Source organism: Chenopodium album, chromosome 27 (assembly GCF_948465745.1).
Source record: "Chenopodium album chromosome 27, dcCheAlbu1.1, whole genome shotgun sequence".
Classification (NCBI taxonomy): Eukaryota; Viridiplantae; Streptophyta; class Magnoliopsida; order Caryophyllales; family Amaranthaceae; genus Chenopodium; species Chenopodium album.
The window spans coordinates 36,553,576-36,569,397 of record NC_137860.1 but is presented as its reverse complement, the minus strand read 5'-3'; the positions used below and the strand labels follow the sequence as shown (position 1 = coordinate 36,569,397).

At 36.5% G+C, this 15,822-nt stretch overlaps 3 protein-coding genes and 1 pseudogene across 5 annotated transcripts; 2 read left to right on the top strand and 2 right to left on the bottom strand.

Annotated features, from left to right (window-relative positions):
• LOC145620621 (uncharacterized) lies at window positions 1–6,711 on the bottom strand. Of its 2 annotated transcripts, none has more exons than XM_081675320.1 (5): window positions 5,947–6,711; window positions 3,153–3,213; window positions 2,980–3,063; window positions 2,705–2,846; window positions 1–612 (listed from the first exon to the last, which is right to left on the bottom strand). In XM_081675320.1, exons 1-5 carry the CDS (start codon window positions 6,383–6,385, stop codon window positions 244–246), a joined length of 1,095 nt encoding a protein of 364 aa, XP_081531446.1. In that variant the 5' UTR covers window positions 6,386–6,711; the 3' UTR covers window positions 1–243. The 2 variants fall into 2 exon arrangements, with proteins under 2 accessions (XP_081531446.1, XP_081531447.1); XM_081675321.1 differs by having other exon boundaries at window positions 3,153–3,210; window positions 5,947–6,709.
• A 941-nt stretch (window positions 6,712–7,652) lies between these two features.
• LOC145620352 (G2/mitotic-specific cyclin S13-7-like) lies at window positions 7,653–10,280 on the top strand. The gene is made up of 7 exons (XM_081675017.1): window positions 7,653–7,880; window positions 8,345–8,553; window positions 8,650–8,856; window positions 8,967–9,341; window positions 9,425–9,586; window positions 9,679–9,860; window positions 9,962–10,280. Exons 1-7 carry the CDS (start codon window positions 7,844–7,846, stop codon window positions 10,104–10,106), a joined length of 1,317 nt encoding a protein of 438 aa, XP_081531143.1. The 5' UTR covers window positions 7,653–7,843; the 3' UTR covers window positions 10,107–10,280.
• A 230-nt stretch (window positions 10,281–10,510) lies between these two features.
• LOC145620353 (photosynthetic NDH subunit of subcomplex B 1, chloroplastic-like) lies at window positions 10,511–13,007 on the top strand (annotated as a pseudogene). Its single transcript, XR_014108212.1, has 6 exons — window positions 10,511–11,179; window positions 11,534–11,724; window positions 11,821–12,078; window positions 12,183–12,288; window positions 12,413–12,496; window positions 12,625–13,007. The product of XR_014108212.1 is annotated as a photosynthetic NDH subunit of subcomplex B 1, chloroplastic-like (transcript).
• A 31-nt stretch (window positions 13,008–13,038) lies between these two features.
• Window positions 13,039–14,818, bottom strand: LOC145620354 (phosphatidyl-N-methylethanolamine N-methyltransferase-like). The gene is made up of 2 exons (XM_081675018.1): window positions 14,495–14,818; window positions 13,039–13,469 (listed from the first exon to the last, which is right to left on the bottom strand). Exons 1-2 carry the CDS (start codon window positions 14,737–14,739, stop codon window positions 13,220–13,222), a joined length of 495 nt encoding a protein of 164 aa, XP_081531144.1. The 5' UTR covers window positions 14,740–14,818; the 3' UTR covers window positions 13,039–13,219.
• Window positions 14,819–15,822: the final 1,004 nt, after the last annotated feature.

Below are 15,822 nucleotides of genomic sequence, written 5' to 3'. Positions count from 1 at the left end.
TCAACAGGAAGGACAACTAAAACATACATAGCAACTGTACAAGAAAGCTAAAATATCACCTGTCACAATACAGAATTTCCTAAACCCTAAGCATACCGATGACCTCATCTTCTTCCTTTTGTCTGCATCTCACATTGAGGATTGTAGAGTACAGAACTACAGAACAATTCACATTTATACAATTAACTACTATCTGCCAGCTTCTCTTGATAGAAATATGTTCTAATCAACAAAACTGCAGGTTTAACCATCAAAGCAGATACTCATTTCATCCAAAGCTCTAGCAAGCTCCAGCTTATCCATGTCTGTCGGTTTATCCTCCTCGCCCTTAATTTTGTCATCCTTTTCTTTTCCTTCTCCTGCTGCAACGCATTCCTGGAATCTAAAGCAGGTTACGAGATGATCATTTGTCAAACCAGCTGCTTGCATAAATGAGTAGACTGCCGTGGGCCCAACTCCTCGAAATCCTCTTCTCACCAGATCCTTGCTTATCATCTCTGCTTTAGAGGTCTTGACTGGCACCTGGCGTGGATATCGGAACTTGTTTACTATAGGTTTCTGATTCATAAAGCTCCATATATACTTGTCAAATGATCCAAACTCCTCAATTACCTGCATAATCACAAGAAGAAAAACATACCAGTAAATAACATAATCAGCACTTTCCTTCTCAGCTTTTGCTCGAATATGTTTTAAATACGCTTAGCTCACCCCATTACTAACTTCTTTATATACATACAAGATGAAGCAGCATTGGAGATAATTCTTTTAGCTCAGGATTACAAATGTGATGATTTCCACAAACCAACATAACATTCTACAGTACATAATAACAACATTGCAAATAAATACTACAGGGCTAGAACTAATATGACAGAACTTTACAATCACATTTTGAATCAAGAAGCATAACATCAGCAAAATATCGTGAATGGATTGCACTACTAATAAAAGCCAGAAGACAACACATTTGCACAGTGTGCTAAGCAACAAGTTGCATCAGTTTTGCTCCTGCTACATGATAATTTTGATATCTAGTTATTCAACGCTAGACTCAACCACTGCACAAGAAAACTAACAGATTCAATCACTTAGAAATGGCATAACAAGTCATCTAAGGTCTCTATTATGTGACAATTAGCTTGATTAAGAAAACTAGATACGGACTAGATTATAAGAATAATTGCACCATATTCAAATGACATCCCTTTTCTGTGGCTCAACTCAACACCAGCAAAGGTCGCAAGATAGCGATGATTTTCCTCAAATTTTACAGATGCCGACTGAAGAGAAACAAGTAAACATTACATGTGAAGGAGAGGACAGGTTTCTAAATTCTAACTATGTTGAATCAAAGTCAACGAATTTCCAAAACAATAATTGAATAGAGATCTAGCCCAAAAGGCCAGAGATGGAATCTTGCTCCAAGCTGGAAAACAAAGCTGCATTTCTCCCTTAAAATTCACAGCATTGAGTTCTGAACAATTCAGCAGAGAAACTGGTAAGAAAGCACACTCCTGAGAATAACCCCATGCATATTTTGCTGCCAAGAACTCAAAACTTCCAAGGTTACATAGCCTTGCTCGAAAGGATAAAGGTAATCGCCTGGAAAGGTGTATCTATAATCACTCGTAAACTACTACTCTCATCACTTATATAACATAATTACAAGGGTCAAATTTAGCTTCTGGGCTCCAAAGGGTTCAAGAATCAATCAATCAAAGCCTTTATCCCATAAGTGGGGTTGGCTACTTGAAACAAAAATGATTATTCCGTATAGTCATCCACAAAAATCAAAGGGTTCAAGAATCCAACCAATAATCATATAGACATAATACATAATCCTTTATACGGACCCTGAAGATTATGAAATCCTTAGTATCTTATTCTATTTCTTCTTCTCCATGATATCCACTCTACATTGAGATCCATGCTAATAAGATCGATTAGTGGCTTATGGTCTTGCACAAGCAGTACCTCAACTCTCAAGGATAAAGATGTAACTGAAAATTGGAAACATTCAGCTCCACACTTCTATCACTTGGAAGCAAAATTCTTGGAAAAGCGAAATAGAGAACTTGGTGTATTAAGAGACTTTTCACATGAACAGTTCTAATTCTGGAGACAAGCTATGTACAGACTAAAATACAAGATACTTGTACTTCAAATAGGCTCCGTTTGTTTTGATGGAGAACCTTTTTGAAGAAAAATAATTCCCATTTTCTATCGTTTGTAATGTAAAGAGTGAAAAAACATTTTCCTTCTGAAAAGAAGGATTTTCATTTTCCTGCTTAAATCCTAACATCCTTCTATATTCCTACAACCCATATTTTCCCTTCCGCTCCCATTTTCCTCTTCCTATAAACAAGTACTACGTAATTTTATTTATAAGATAACAAAGGAAACTTTTTAACAACCATGTTTTTTCCTTGGAAACTGTTTTCCATCGAAAACCATTTCCCATAAAATAGTTTCCATTAAAGCAAACAGTCTTAGTCCTCTTCAATTAATTGTTTTATTCCCTTCCCCCCCCCCCCCCCCCCCCCCCCATTTTCTATTTGGTAAATTACACTTAAGGTGCAAATAATGTCATAATCATGGCATCCACATTGTAAGATAAATTTACCAATAACACTTTTTTATACATGCTATGCCATGAAAAGAGAAATGATCATGCATCAACAACAAACAAATTTAGTATTACCTTGCACACTTGGCGTGCATTTTCAACAATATTGCGCATTTTAAGCTCTGATAGTAGGGTACTTCCAGGACTTCCCAGTCCACTAATCTTCTTCTCATTTAGTTTAGAAACAGATACTGGATCAAAATGCAAGAACACTTCCCTGCAAAGTAAAAGGTATAACAAGCACTAAGACTGTGATTGATCAATGAATTGTCTGATATACATAGTATGAGTGTATGACTATCATAGAAAGAAATTAAAAAAAGAAAGATAAACTAATCATAAAGTCCTACCTGAATATATTTCTCTTATTCAGTATTGTCGGCCACGCTAACTCAGCTAAAGCGGCCGAGAGACTGAGCAGTTCAAACAGTTTGCTACATAAAAGCAAAATAAGATGGTAAAATTCATTAGTATGCATTAAAAAACTTGGGATATATCAACTCCCTCATAAATCATAGTATACCTGTCATTATGAACTGGAACTCCCCATTCTTCATCATGAAAAGCAGCATAAGATGGATCTTCTTCAGAAAAGGAAACAGTGTTAGAATATCAACAAAAATATCACAGCAAAACATCAAACAAAGCAGGCCAATATATAGATTTTTTATGAAATAAAGTAAGCAGTTTGAGATGAATTAATCTCTTTTATTTATGTACAAATTTATAAGCATATACTCCTTGTGTCCCCAGTTTTTTCCCCAAAACCTTGTCCCTAACTTAAAAGTTACATTTCACCTTCACGGCTGTATCTATTTATATATTCACTTATATAAATAAACCAAACCCCACTATCTTTTTTTTTTTTTTTCCACCACCTTAAAAACTAGTGCAAAAGGTAAAACACTTCAAATTGGATGGAGGGAATATGTAATTTTGGAAGGAAAGTCTTGTGTCAATGTACTACTCAATACCACCTCTAAAGTGATAATGAATAGCTATTAAAAAAAAAAAAAAACAGATATATGATGGTGGAAACATGCTAACATGGACATTGGCATGTAACTTTCTCTACAAAACTACATAAAAATTCGATACTATTACCACCATACAATCATACATTAGCCTCCACCAAATAGACCGTAAGGAAATGTCCGATCAAATAAGAATATAAGATACAAAAGTCACACTTTTTTTGGCCTTCACAAAATAAAAGCATGCTATTCATTGCAATCTAACGACTCAGCATCACTACACAGCTTAAAATTCATTGCAGACAGCAGACACTTCCATTACTTGTCTCAAATTCAAGTGTTGGTTCTAAACTAACACTCCTTCACTCTGTTCCTCTTATTCTACAAAGTAAGCATTTACTGAGGCATGGAGCAGTAATGATATTAGGTTAAAGGGCCTTAACTTCACGGCTCTAGTTGATCCAAATGTATTGTCAATTATTATTCTTTTTGAATTCCCTCAAAAAGCCAAATAATCCAGGCCAGATTTTAGATTGCCGAACTTGCAAGCTTGATCAAGCCCAGTTGGATTGAGTCCAGCTGGGCAGCTATGATAATTCCCAGACATGAACCGGTTAAGAAACCTGGGTCGAGACAATTCACATGCCCTACTCAAGTTGCCTTAGGTGGGCCAAGTGTTTGCTACAATGTTTTATTTTTGAGATTTGAGAAATTAAAAAACTCTTTAATAAGCCATATTAACCAGCTGGAATTTGGTGACTTGGCCCATGAGTCCATGATGTACTTGCTAGCTTGACTAGTCTAAATTCACCTTCGGCTTGACAGGCCTTGCCACCTTTATAATAAAAAGATGCTCTAGCATCAAGTGCATAGCAATCATCTCAACTTTAGCCTCCACCAACACCATCATCCCCCAAGTTGTAAGAAGACTAAGAACACTGGGCTCCTTGAAAGGGCAAACCTGACAATGATCCCACAGATTAATTGCCCAACATGTTCTCAATTGCATTGGCAATCTCTAAAAGGGATGACATATAAGTCCTTATCTTAATCCTTAGTATTGGGATTGGAGGTTACCTTTGACATTATATGTCTCAAACCTCAATGAGAGCATTAGATGTTCAGATCTCTTAGCCTTACCATAAGAATTCTAGTACGAGGCTCTATTTGAGCCTTAGTTGTATATGTCAACAAAATACACCACCTAACAACTAAAATCGTTGATTACAATTTCTAGGAGAGAGAGAAATGAACATTCAACTTAAGGCCACTTAAATTAAAGCTTACACTACCCCGGTTTCCAAAAGTTCTTTACACTTTTAGATTAATCTATTTCAAGCAAAACCCATATGTTACCTTACATCCACATTATTTACATCTTTCCACTCACTTAGCCTCCACAATGTTTACACTTATCCACCACTCTCGCTTACTTTTCCCACCTTTTTCTTACACCCACCCACTGTACTCATCATATTAACACATTCAATCTCCAATTGCCATATTTGTGTGCCAATAACTATAAAGAACATTTGGCAACAAAGATAGTAAAAGAGAACCAAATATTGTCTTCTATGTTGAGTTAGAGCCAACAATAATAAAATAAAAAATAAATAATTAAAAAATAAAACTTTTGCTCTAAGAACAATATATCATTGTTTACAAATTGTAGAAGGAGAATTTAAAAGGAACAGCCAAAGAAACCTTATCCTATTCTTCAACTCAAACCTTAATTAAAAGAAATCAAATATTGCTTTCTATGCTACATTTCATCTTAGTTTCACATGTTTCATCTTCTAGGGCCTTATTATCAAAGGTTTGCTGAACTTAACAATGGTTGTAACTGAATACCCTAATCACTTCAATGATAGACCTTTTAACCTCCCCAAACACCTCCTCTAGAGAGTGAGTCATTCACTAGATTCTATCCTTCTGGTTCACCATAAAAAAAGAGGTCTATCCTCAAGTTAAATGCTTTGATAAAAGCCACAAGATCTTCCTCAATTGTCATTTTTCTACCAGTATCATAGCATCAATCATCTACAACTCACACCAAAAATCATACCACTACAAAACTGCAAAATTTATGAAAACTAACACAAGTAGAAATAAAAGTCTTTAACCAGTACTACAACCCACACATACCACCAATGTGTATCACCAATTAATGAATCATGACAAAATATCAACATTTCCAATATCCTCTTAAAAACATGGAGTTTGGAGGAAATTAAAAAAGCTAATAACTTGCAATAATTTAGTAACGAAACAATAGGATTTGTTCCAAGAAGCTAAACATAACAAAATATTTGCACAAAAATGAAAAATAATGGTAAATCATACCAGTGTTAGAAGTAACCCAAGCACATCGCTTCTTTCCCAAGCCATCAACCTGAGGCGGTGCCCCATCATCCACAACCAAGCCCATGTTACTAGCACCCCCTAGCTTCCTCCTCATCAACGGCGCGCTAATCCTTCCTGTCGATGCTCGGCTATGAGAAGAATCCGACGAAGCATCCGATGAGCACGAAGCATTAAGTGAAGAATTACCCCGCAAAAGCTGATTCCCGTGCCTTAAGATCGACGGAGCACTCAGATTTCGCATTGGCGGAGATAATGTGGGTAATCTCTTCTCTTTACTCTTGGTTTCCGTCTCCGGCGACCTATCGGACTTCCGCAGAGGTTTCCGAGCTTCAACGACTTTGTTTCCGGCAGGTGCTAGCACTGGCCTTTGCTCAAACTCACCTAAATTCGTCGATCTAACCCTGGGACCCCCCGACATTCTGGCCAAAAAAACCCTAAAAATTACAGTAGTTTAGATTAAAAATTAATAGCAATTGGCAACGCACATTGTTGGAGAATGGAGATCAGATGTGAAATTAGGGGTTTTGGGGGTAGGAGAGAAACCCTAGATGAAGGTGCATTGGTAATAATGGGGTTGACTAAGAAGAAGAGGGGTAGTAGTTGGATGCCATTTTTAGGAAGAAGAAGAAGAAGAAGAAGAAAAGAGAGTGAAGTGAGGAGAAGTTTAAGAGAAGAGTCAAGTTAAAGCTAAAATGAGATTTCACCCTAAAGTTGTTTCTAAAGAGATGGAAGGTTTTTGCAAGCAAAGCATGGATTCTTATGGAGAGAGAATGCCAGTTTTAGAGTCTACCCATTTAAAGTGTGCCACTTCATCACATACTACTTCCTCGAGTAATGACTACTATCAAAATTATTGTCACTTTGATTCAATATAATGTGTGGTTTCTTATTTCATTTTGCCAACTCTATCAAAGATTGTAATGGGACATACATGATCTATGACACGACACGTTACGATACAGACTAACATGAAAAAAACACGACACGATTTGGAAGTGAGATTGCCACGACATTGTAACATTGGTTTATGTCTAGCCTGCTCTTTTTAAAATTTCATAACGACACAACACACGATTGGTGATCTAAGACGTGGGCTAGTACCATCTTTACTCTATTATGTAATTAATCATTGTCCTAGAGTTGCTAGAAAAATTAAAAAATTAACAAGTAATTTAATTTAGTTTAATGATATTGTGTGACTTAATATTAACAAAAGAGATAGTTAGACTAGTCACTTATCAATACAATTATGAAAGAAACAAGTTAATGTTTAGTATGGCCTTTAAAAGTAAAATATTATGTATATAGATCAACTAATAAAATACTGAGTACTACGTAATTTTGTTGAGCAAACTTTGAAATCTCATAAGGTGGATTTTCATATAAAATACTTCACACACACACGGATCATGCATTAAAATTGTGTAATAACAATCAAAGAGAGCCTCCTAATATAATAGCATGTTATGTGCAAGACTAGCAAGTAGCACCTAAAAAGTCAACATAGGAAAAAAAAAAAAAAAAAAGAGAGAGAGAGGAGAAACGGATAAGTCCAATTCCCAGGGAAGTTATAACGGTAGGCCCATTAAAGGCCCATACACTGCTACACTGCACTTATGGGCAAAAATAAAAAGAAAATAAAAAGGTAAAAAAAGAAAAAAAAAACATATGAAGTTTACCGTTAGAATGGAGCTCATCCAACGATCCTCAACTTTACAGAAAATTCGACCGTTGTGGATCCCCACCCCCATTTAAATAGCGGCATTGCAAACCTTGTTCTTTCATCTCCATCTTCATCGCTCATTAATCCACTCTTAAGCCGCGCTCAGGAGAGAGAGAGAGAGAATTTCAGTGAGAGAAATCGAATCAGGGAAAGATGGCTGCCCGACCTCTTCTTCAAGACCAACACAGAGGTATTCTTCTTTCTTTTTCTTCATTCACCGTTTTTGCTGATCAATCTCATGTTCATCGTTTTTACTTTAATCACAACTCTATTTTGTTATTTTTTTTTCTCCTTTTTTCTTTCTGATTTTCTCTGTTTTTCGGACATGAGAATTATTCATTTCTGATTTTCAATTTCTCTGTTTTATGTTTGTCTGATTGTTTTGATGTGGGTTTTTTTTTTTTTTTTTTTTTTTTTTTTTTTTATTTCCATTTCCTTCCTGTTGTTTTAATGTGGAAAGATTTGATCTTTGATTATTCTTTTGTTTTCCTCTTGAATTTGATTTCTTTGACGATAATCTGATTAAAAATTATAATTAAAACCCCCCAATTCATTGTTGTTAATCTTGGTTTTGAGTTTTGATCTGGGCATTCTGATTCTTGCGCGTTGGGGAAAAAAAAAACAAACTAAAATCTTGGATGTGTGAATGAATAGGTGGAGTTCAACAGAAAAATGGTGAAGCAGGAGGAGAGAGAAAAAATAGGACAGCTTTAGGAGACATTGGAAACGTAGTGACTGCAAGAGGAGGAGCAGCAGTTGGTGGTAATGGTATTCTTAAACCACAGGCAATCAACCGTCCTCTCACTCGGAGTTTCTGTGCGCAGTTAGTAGCAAATGCACAAGCAGCCGCTCAGAAAAACAAGGTACCGTGATTAAATTCCGTCTACATCATTTAGTCCTCTTTTCTAGTATAATAAGACAATTTGATTGATATCTATCAAAATCTGGATTGTTTGCAGAAACAAGGAGTTCAGGTTGTGGATGTAAATGTTGGTGGCGCAAGAAAAGCTGGGGTAGCAGGAGCAGCCCAGAAAAAGGTGCAAGAAAAGAACAAGTCTGAAGTTGACTCAAAAACCCCTTCTGGACATGGGAAGGTTGAGCATAAACCAGCACCTAAGAAGAAGAAATCACCAACCCTTACTTCTTTCCTCACCGCCCGAAGCAAGGTTTTATTTTAATCCTTTGATTGCATAATAGGATTAAGATAGTATTGTATAGTGGACAAATGTTGCTGTGATAAAATCAAATGTGAAATGTGCATAATTGTGTAATTCAGGAAGCTTGTGGACTGACCAAGAAACCTCAAGAACTAGTAGTCAACATTGATGAGGGAAGCATAGAAGATGAATTGGCAGTTGTTGAGTACGTTGAGGACATTTACAACTTCTACAAGATTGCTGAGGCCGAGAGTCGAGTGCGCGATTACATGGATTCGCAGCCTGATATCAATGAGAAGATGAGGTCTATTCTTGTAGATTGGTTAATTGAAGTGCATTGCAAGTTTGAGTTGAGGCAGGAGACCCTGTACCTTACCATAAACATCATCGATCGATTCCTTTCGATGAAGGTTGTCCCTAGGAAGGAGCTTCAGTTGGTAGGCATTGCCTCAATGCTCATAGCCTGCAAGTATGAAGAAATTTGGGCACCTGAGGTACTGTAATTTCAGGAGACAGGACCCTAAGACTGAAACTTTTTATGAACAAGTAATGTTAATCTGACTGAAATTTGTTGCAGGTGAATGATTTTGTACAGATATCAGATAAGGCATATGTGAGAGAGCAGGTTCTAGCAATGGAGAAAACAATACTTGGGAATCTGGAGTGGTATTTGACAGTCCCTACACCATACATGTTCCTCACTAGATATGTCAAAGCTTCTGTTTCAGCTAATTCTGAGGTATAATATATACATACATTTGGATCTCAATTGTGAGGATTTTAGCCTACAATAATCAACTTTACTGATTGCTTGTTATTGGTTGATGGCAGTTGGAGAATATGTCATACTTCTTTTCTGAACTGGGTATGATGAATTATGCTACCACAATCAAGTATCCTCCTTCACTTCTGGCTGCTTCGAGTGTGTACGCTGCTCGCTGTACTCTGAACAGCAGTCCCTCTTGGACAGAAACTCTCAAGCATTACACAGGCTACTCTGAAAATCAGCTTATGTAAGAACTGTTCCCAAATAAACATATATTATAAAGTGCTTTATACATTGACCATGAAAGTTGTGCTAAACGTATATATTTTGTGATGATATGATGTGCAGGGAATGTGCTAGGCTGTTGGTTAGCTTCCATATGGCAGCACCGGAAAACAGGCTGAGAGCGGTTTACAAGAAGTTTTCGAAACCAGATAATGGCGCTGTTGCCCTTCGATCTCCAGCCAAAAGCCTTTTGGCCTCTACTTCATGAGAATTTTGTACTAGGTTTCATTGCAAAATAATGCTCAGTATATTACTGTCATTAAATTTCTACACACCATCACAGAATGATGGTCGGGTCTTGCAATTCTTTTATTGACAACTGAGATATGTAATCAAAGCTTTCTTACTTTGAGTATATATGAAAACAATTTTTCATTCTTAATTTCCCGGTGTCAAAATTTATCTGCTCAGAGCTCAAATTGATTCGACAGACAGCTTTTGTAAACCGAAGATTTCTAAAAAGTGTTGAACAAAACTGATGCAATCTCCAAATGAGGCCAAAATTATCAAGAATGCTTCCAAAACAAATTGTCCACATATAATAAAAGGGAAAATAATATTTACAAAAAATATAAAATTAATTAATGTGAGGCATGAAATGAAATCAGCCCCTCACTTATCCAATTATCTCACAAACCAACTGCCAAAAATTAAAACACACAAACATTCCACAAAGTAATAACAGACTTAGCTATGGCTACTTCTCTACTACCCAAGTGTCTAACTCCAATTTTCTTCAACTCTCCTTCCTTGCCTAGTAATTCCAACCACCTCCCCAAACTCTCCTTTCCGAATCCACTAGAACACTCACTCAGCGTGAAACGACCAACTTTTCTGCCACAAGCAAAGAAGAAAAACCCGTGGTTAGATCTATTCGATGATGGAGAGGATGATCCAGACATAGAATATGGGTCATTGTATACTGATGGGAAACAAGATGAAGACCCAAGGCCACCGGATAATCCCGGCAACCCATATGGGTTCCTTAAGTTCCCACAAGGATATTCTGTGGAGGTAGCATCATTGGCATCAAAGGTGAGAGGAGATGTCAGAAGATGTTGCTGTGTGATTTCTGGTGGTGTATATGAGAACCTGCTTTTCTTCCCTGCAATTCAGTTGCTCAAGGATAGGTATCCTGGAGTTCAGATTGATATAATTACATCAGCCAGAGGAAAACAGACCTATGAAATGAATAAAAATGTGAGGTGGGCAACTGTTTACGATCCTGATGATCATTTTCCTGATCCTGCAGAGTACACTGACATGATTGGACTTCTAAAGGTTGGTCACCATGTCTTTTTTGAGGCACTTCATGTTCAAACTAATAAGAAGCATCATACCTTCCAAATGTCATGGTGCTGTATTTCACGTTAGTAGAGTTTGAATTTGTAGCTCTGAAAGAAGAGGTAGTCTAGGCTCCAACAAAATTTAGGCCTACTTGACTCACAGTCAACTCTATAACACCCATTTTAATGAGATATGTTTCTTGTGCCAACACAACTAAATGGGTAAATGTAGATCAAGCAATCAACATACTCACTGAAGATCCTAAATTAACAAATAAATCGGAACAGCTACATACTCATCGCATAAAAGAGTAGACAATTTACAAATTGATTTTAATTTTTCTTGCAGAATAGATATTATGACATGGTGCTGTCCACAAAACTAGCAGGGCTAGGGCATGCAGCTTTTTTGTTCATGACAACAGCCAGAGACAGAGTAAGCTATATTTATCCCAATGCAAATGCAGCAGGAGCTGGACTCTTACTATCTGAAACATTTACACCAGACAGTATGAATCTTTCAGAGGGAGGATATAACATGTGAGAATTAACACAACTTATCCACAACTTTAACATTTTAATATCATAAGCAAACCCAATTCCTTATTTGTGTTGGAATTTTGTTATGGCCACTAGGTACCATCAGATGGTTGAATGGTTAGGCCGACCAGCTAAGAACGTACCTCAGCTGCCTGTTACCCCCTTGAAGGTATCAATTTCAAGGAGGCTGAAGGACGTTGTGGAATCTAAATATAAGGAAGCAGGAGCAGCAAAGGGGAAATATGTTGTGATTCATGGCATACAGTGCGACTCACAGGCATCAATGCAGTCCAGAGGAGATACTGATAGCTTGCTCCCTATTGAGATCTGGGCAGAAATATCCCTGGCAATCAGGTAATGTTGGTTGCAACATGTAACATTTTTTGGCAGCATTTTGCTAGCTCAGAAAATTTTAAGCCAAACATTGTCTGCTGCATCAAACTGTTTTGTTAAAACAGGGGAGTTACTCCAGTGTTTGTGATTCCACATGAAAAACTAAGAGAAGATGTGGAGGAAATTGTGGGGGACGAAACAAGCATTGTGTTTATAACGACGCCTGGCCAAGTAAGTACACTTTTATTTTTACTTGATCTGCCTACTTATTCCAAAGCATGAAGAACTTCTGGAACTTCAACTTGGAACTTATAGCCCTTGACTCTAACTTTGTGAATAACTAAATATGCATCAGTTAGCAGCATTGATCAATGATTCTGTTGGCGTTATAGCAACCAACACAGCAGCTATTCAGCTTGCGCACCCGAGAAAAACCCAGGTTAGACCAAATTTGTACTACATGTTAAAAATTGGCAGAAAAGAGCTTTGTAATTGAATCTACTTTAACTGCATTAACACTCACTAAGTTGCAAAGAAATTGATTATATCTTCACTCGAATTCTGCAGCATCGCTTTGTTTTGCTCTGAAGAAAAGGGAAAACGTTTTGTTCCCAATGCAGAAGGAAAGAAGTGCACAATCATAGCATCAAAAACAGGAAAATTGGCAGATATTGATGTTGAAGTTGTAAAAGATGCACTTAAAGTTTTTAAGATTGCAACTGCAGTTCCAGCTTTGGTGTAAAATGGCACATCAAGGATGCTCTCCCCACCATTTTTTTTTCTTTCTCTTTCAACTTATTCTACCAAACCCCTCATGGAAATTGTTTTAAAAAAAACGAAATATGTGTGTGAGGGAGATACAGTACTTAGAAGATGTAACTCTTGTATGCTTTTGTAATGACATCAACTACACATTCTGAAATTGAATGAGAATTGACAATCATTCATCATCTTTATTTTCAGAACCAAAGGTTCACAAACTGAAGTTACAAAGATTGAATTTTGCAAGGGACTCACCACTAATTGATTTGAAGCAAACAAAATGATACAGAACGGGTACCAAAACTAAGCACAAGAAAAATGATGTGAACTTGAGAGCTTCATTTCACTAAATTTTTTTGCATCAGTGGCTTATAGGATACTCTCGGGATGAGTTGGAAACTCATCTGAGTGGTTTGGCACGAGTAGTTGGATCTTCGTCTGACTCTACATGTATCATGAACACATAGCCGAGGCACCACAAAAGGATATATTGGAAGGGAACCCACGAAAGACAGGCCAGCAAACTCATAATGCTACCAACATACTGTGGATCTTTGATGTAACCGAATGGAAATTCAGTAACCCAAGGAATGGTCTTCCCAAAGCGAACACCATAATAAGTCCCAGATTCACCCAATAACTGATAAACCCTGCAATTAATTGAACACTCCATAAGTTAACATGAAATATAAAGGACAGGAGGAGAACAACAGAAAGAAAAGAAGGATGAAGAAGACGAGAAACTCCTTAGTCCGTGGGAGAATAAATACCAACTCTGAAACCAAGTAAATGTTCCCGTCAAAAAAAAAAAAAAAAAAAAAAAAAAAAAAAAAAGTAAATGTTGTTAGTTAACTGCTTTTTGAGTTCTTGAATGGGAAATAACAGAAGAATCACTGCAAGCCTCAGCAACCCAATAAACAGGTAACATCATCTCCAACCAAAGGTCAAATTGACAGCACCCTCCCATTCAAACACAATTTTAAGTTGTTGGAAGAAATGGAAAACAAGCAAGCAAATCCATTATTGTGAACCCTCTGAAAAAGTTTCCCAGAGAAATTAGCATATACGAAGTATGTTTCTCTTGGAAGACTTTGGGTAATGTAAGGTTTATAGGTCAATGGCAGAGAAGCAAGATAAGAAATACTGTATATACAACCATAATAACTTAACAGTCTTAATTGTATAATTGTACTTGGTATTAGGCTTATAGTTATAGCTGATAAAAGGAGTAGTACCTAATCCTATATATCTTCAACTCATACTCCTAAATAAACCTTCACTCTCTAGGAACTTCTCCAACTCAACCTTGTCATCAATCGGAATCGGAATCGGAATCGGAAATGTAATCATCACTTTTAGAAGAACCAAAGAGCAAGCATCGGATGATTGATCTGTGTTAAGTAATTAGTAATCCGGAATACTAATCAATATTCAACACCCCTCAAGAAATCATGTAAAGGGGCCCAACAAATTAAACCAATTCTACATCACTAATTCATTCCCCACTTAATTAATCTCAGAAACTCCAATAAAACAATCTTCTCATTCAGTCATTCCATCTTGCATTGAATAAGTAATAAAGGAAGCTTTAATTAATTTAATTTCATATCATAAATGCAACAATAAAAATAGAGAAATTAGAAAGAAAAAAAAAAAGAGAGAGAAAAGGATGGACCTGAAGTTGAGGAACTGGCCAGCAAGGAAGAGAGGCCAAAAATAGAAAGGAGGAGGCCATGAAAGTGTGGAGACAGAGTAAAGAGAGAGAAACTGAATGAGTTTGAGAAAATGAGAGACAAAAGCCATTATCTTTGAAGGATCATTCTCTTTGCCGCAAAGATGAACCCATGTTTCAGGTTGTTTCCATAACCAATAGTAGAATGGAAATGGCAACAACACCCCTATTCCTGCCCATATTCCCATGTTTCAGGTTCTTCTTCTTCTTCTTCTTCCTTGTGATCTTTTTTGGTTTCCAGATTTCTATTTCTGGGCAATTTTCACAACAGAGAAAGTATTTAACTCAGATAGGTTTCAGTGTTAGAGATTTTGGACTTTCAGCCCATTATTTGGGCCCAATTATAACTCACTCTGCCCCTTTTATTTGTAAATTGTGATACAACAACTAATCAACTATATTACTTACTTCTTTCAATCTTAGCAGTTAGCATTGGCTTTTAGCCTTTAGGAGATTAATAAAATGGTTTATCTTTGTAAATTGCTACTTCATTCAAGTGAAGTGCTTATGGATTACGGAGTAATATACTTCATTCTATAGACATGCATGTAGTATAAATAAACACATGTTATCTTATAACAAGGTCTAATAACATTTTACATAATATCGCGAATGTTAAAATTCCTTTTCTTATTCACTTTTCTGTAATTGGTGTATGATATATACTTGTCTTATCAATTTTTGTAATGAGGCCGACGGAGTAATAGGAATGTAACTAGCAGCGAACAATAATTACATGTGAAATTCTATTTTCAATGGTAGAATAATCAGCAGCCTAGACTAGCAGCATATTCTAGCAGTTGGGCCTGCCAAAAAAAAAAAGAGTTGGTAATCATTAAGTTGTGATTAAAATGTCACTTTGATTTGCCACTGATGCAGATATTAGAACGGCTTTTATTAAAGTCGAAGATCTTAATAAAAGAAATTCCACAAAACATGTGTCAACTTCATTCATATTTTACACCAAAACATTAATAAAGCTCCTTTTATTAATCCCTTTTGGCATTAAGATTATGTATTTGAGACTTAAAGAGTCATGGTTCGTTCTAGTAATAATATCAAACAGATTGCAAATAAATGCCTCAGCTCATGATTCCTAAATTCATTCATAATTCCTATCCCTTTCATTCATAATAGATTGCAAGTCCAGACATGAGCTTATCAACTTTATTTGTGACATCTTTTACGCTTTGTTTGAATAGCAAAGAAGGAAGGAAAGGAAAAGGAGGAAGGGAAGGGAAAAGAAAGGGAGGGGGAGGTGAACTCCATTT

Bases quoted from the DNA above. Each gene is read 5' to 3' on its own strand.
- LOC145620354 (XM_081675018.1), bottom strand. From the start codon at position 14,739: ATGGGAATATGGGCAGGAATAGGGGTGTTGTTGCCATTTCCATTCTAC. The intron at 13,470-14,494 runs GTCCATCCTTTT...AATTAATTGCAG, and splicing joins GGCCAGTTCCTCAACTTCAG to GGTTTATCAGTTATTGGGTG.
- LOC145620352 (XM_081675017.1), top strand. From the start codon at position 7,844: ATGGCTGCCCGACCTCTTCTTCAAGACCAACACAGAG. The intron at 8,554-8,649 runs GTACCGTGATTA...GATTGTTTGCAG, and splicing joins CAGCCGCTCAGAAAAACAAG to AAACAAGGAGTTCAGGTTGT. The intron at 9,861-9,961 runs GTAAGAACTGTT...TATGATGTGCAG, and splicing joins TACTCTGAAAATCAGCTTAT to GGAATGTGCTAGGCTGTTGG.
- LOC145620621 (XM_081675320.1), bottom strand. From the start codon at position 6,385: ATGTCGGGGGGTCCCAGGGTTAGATCGACGAATTTAGGTGAGTTTGAG. The intron at 2,847-2,979 runs GTAGGACTTTAT...TTTACTTTGCAG, and splicing joins AATAAGAGAAATATATTCAG to GGAAGTGTTCTTGCATTTTG. The intron at 613-2,704 runs GTAATACTAAAT...GTGATTATGCAG, and splicing joins ATGCACGCCAAGTGTGCAAG to GTAATTGAGGAGTTTGGATC.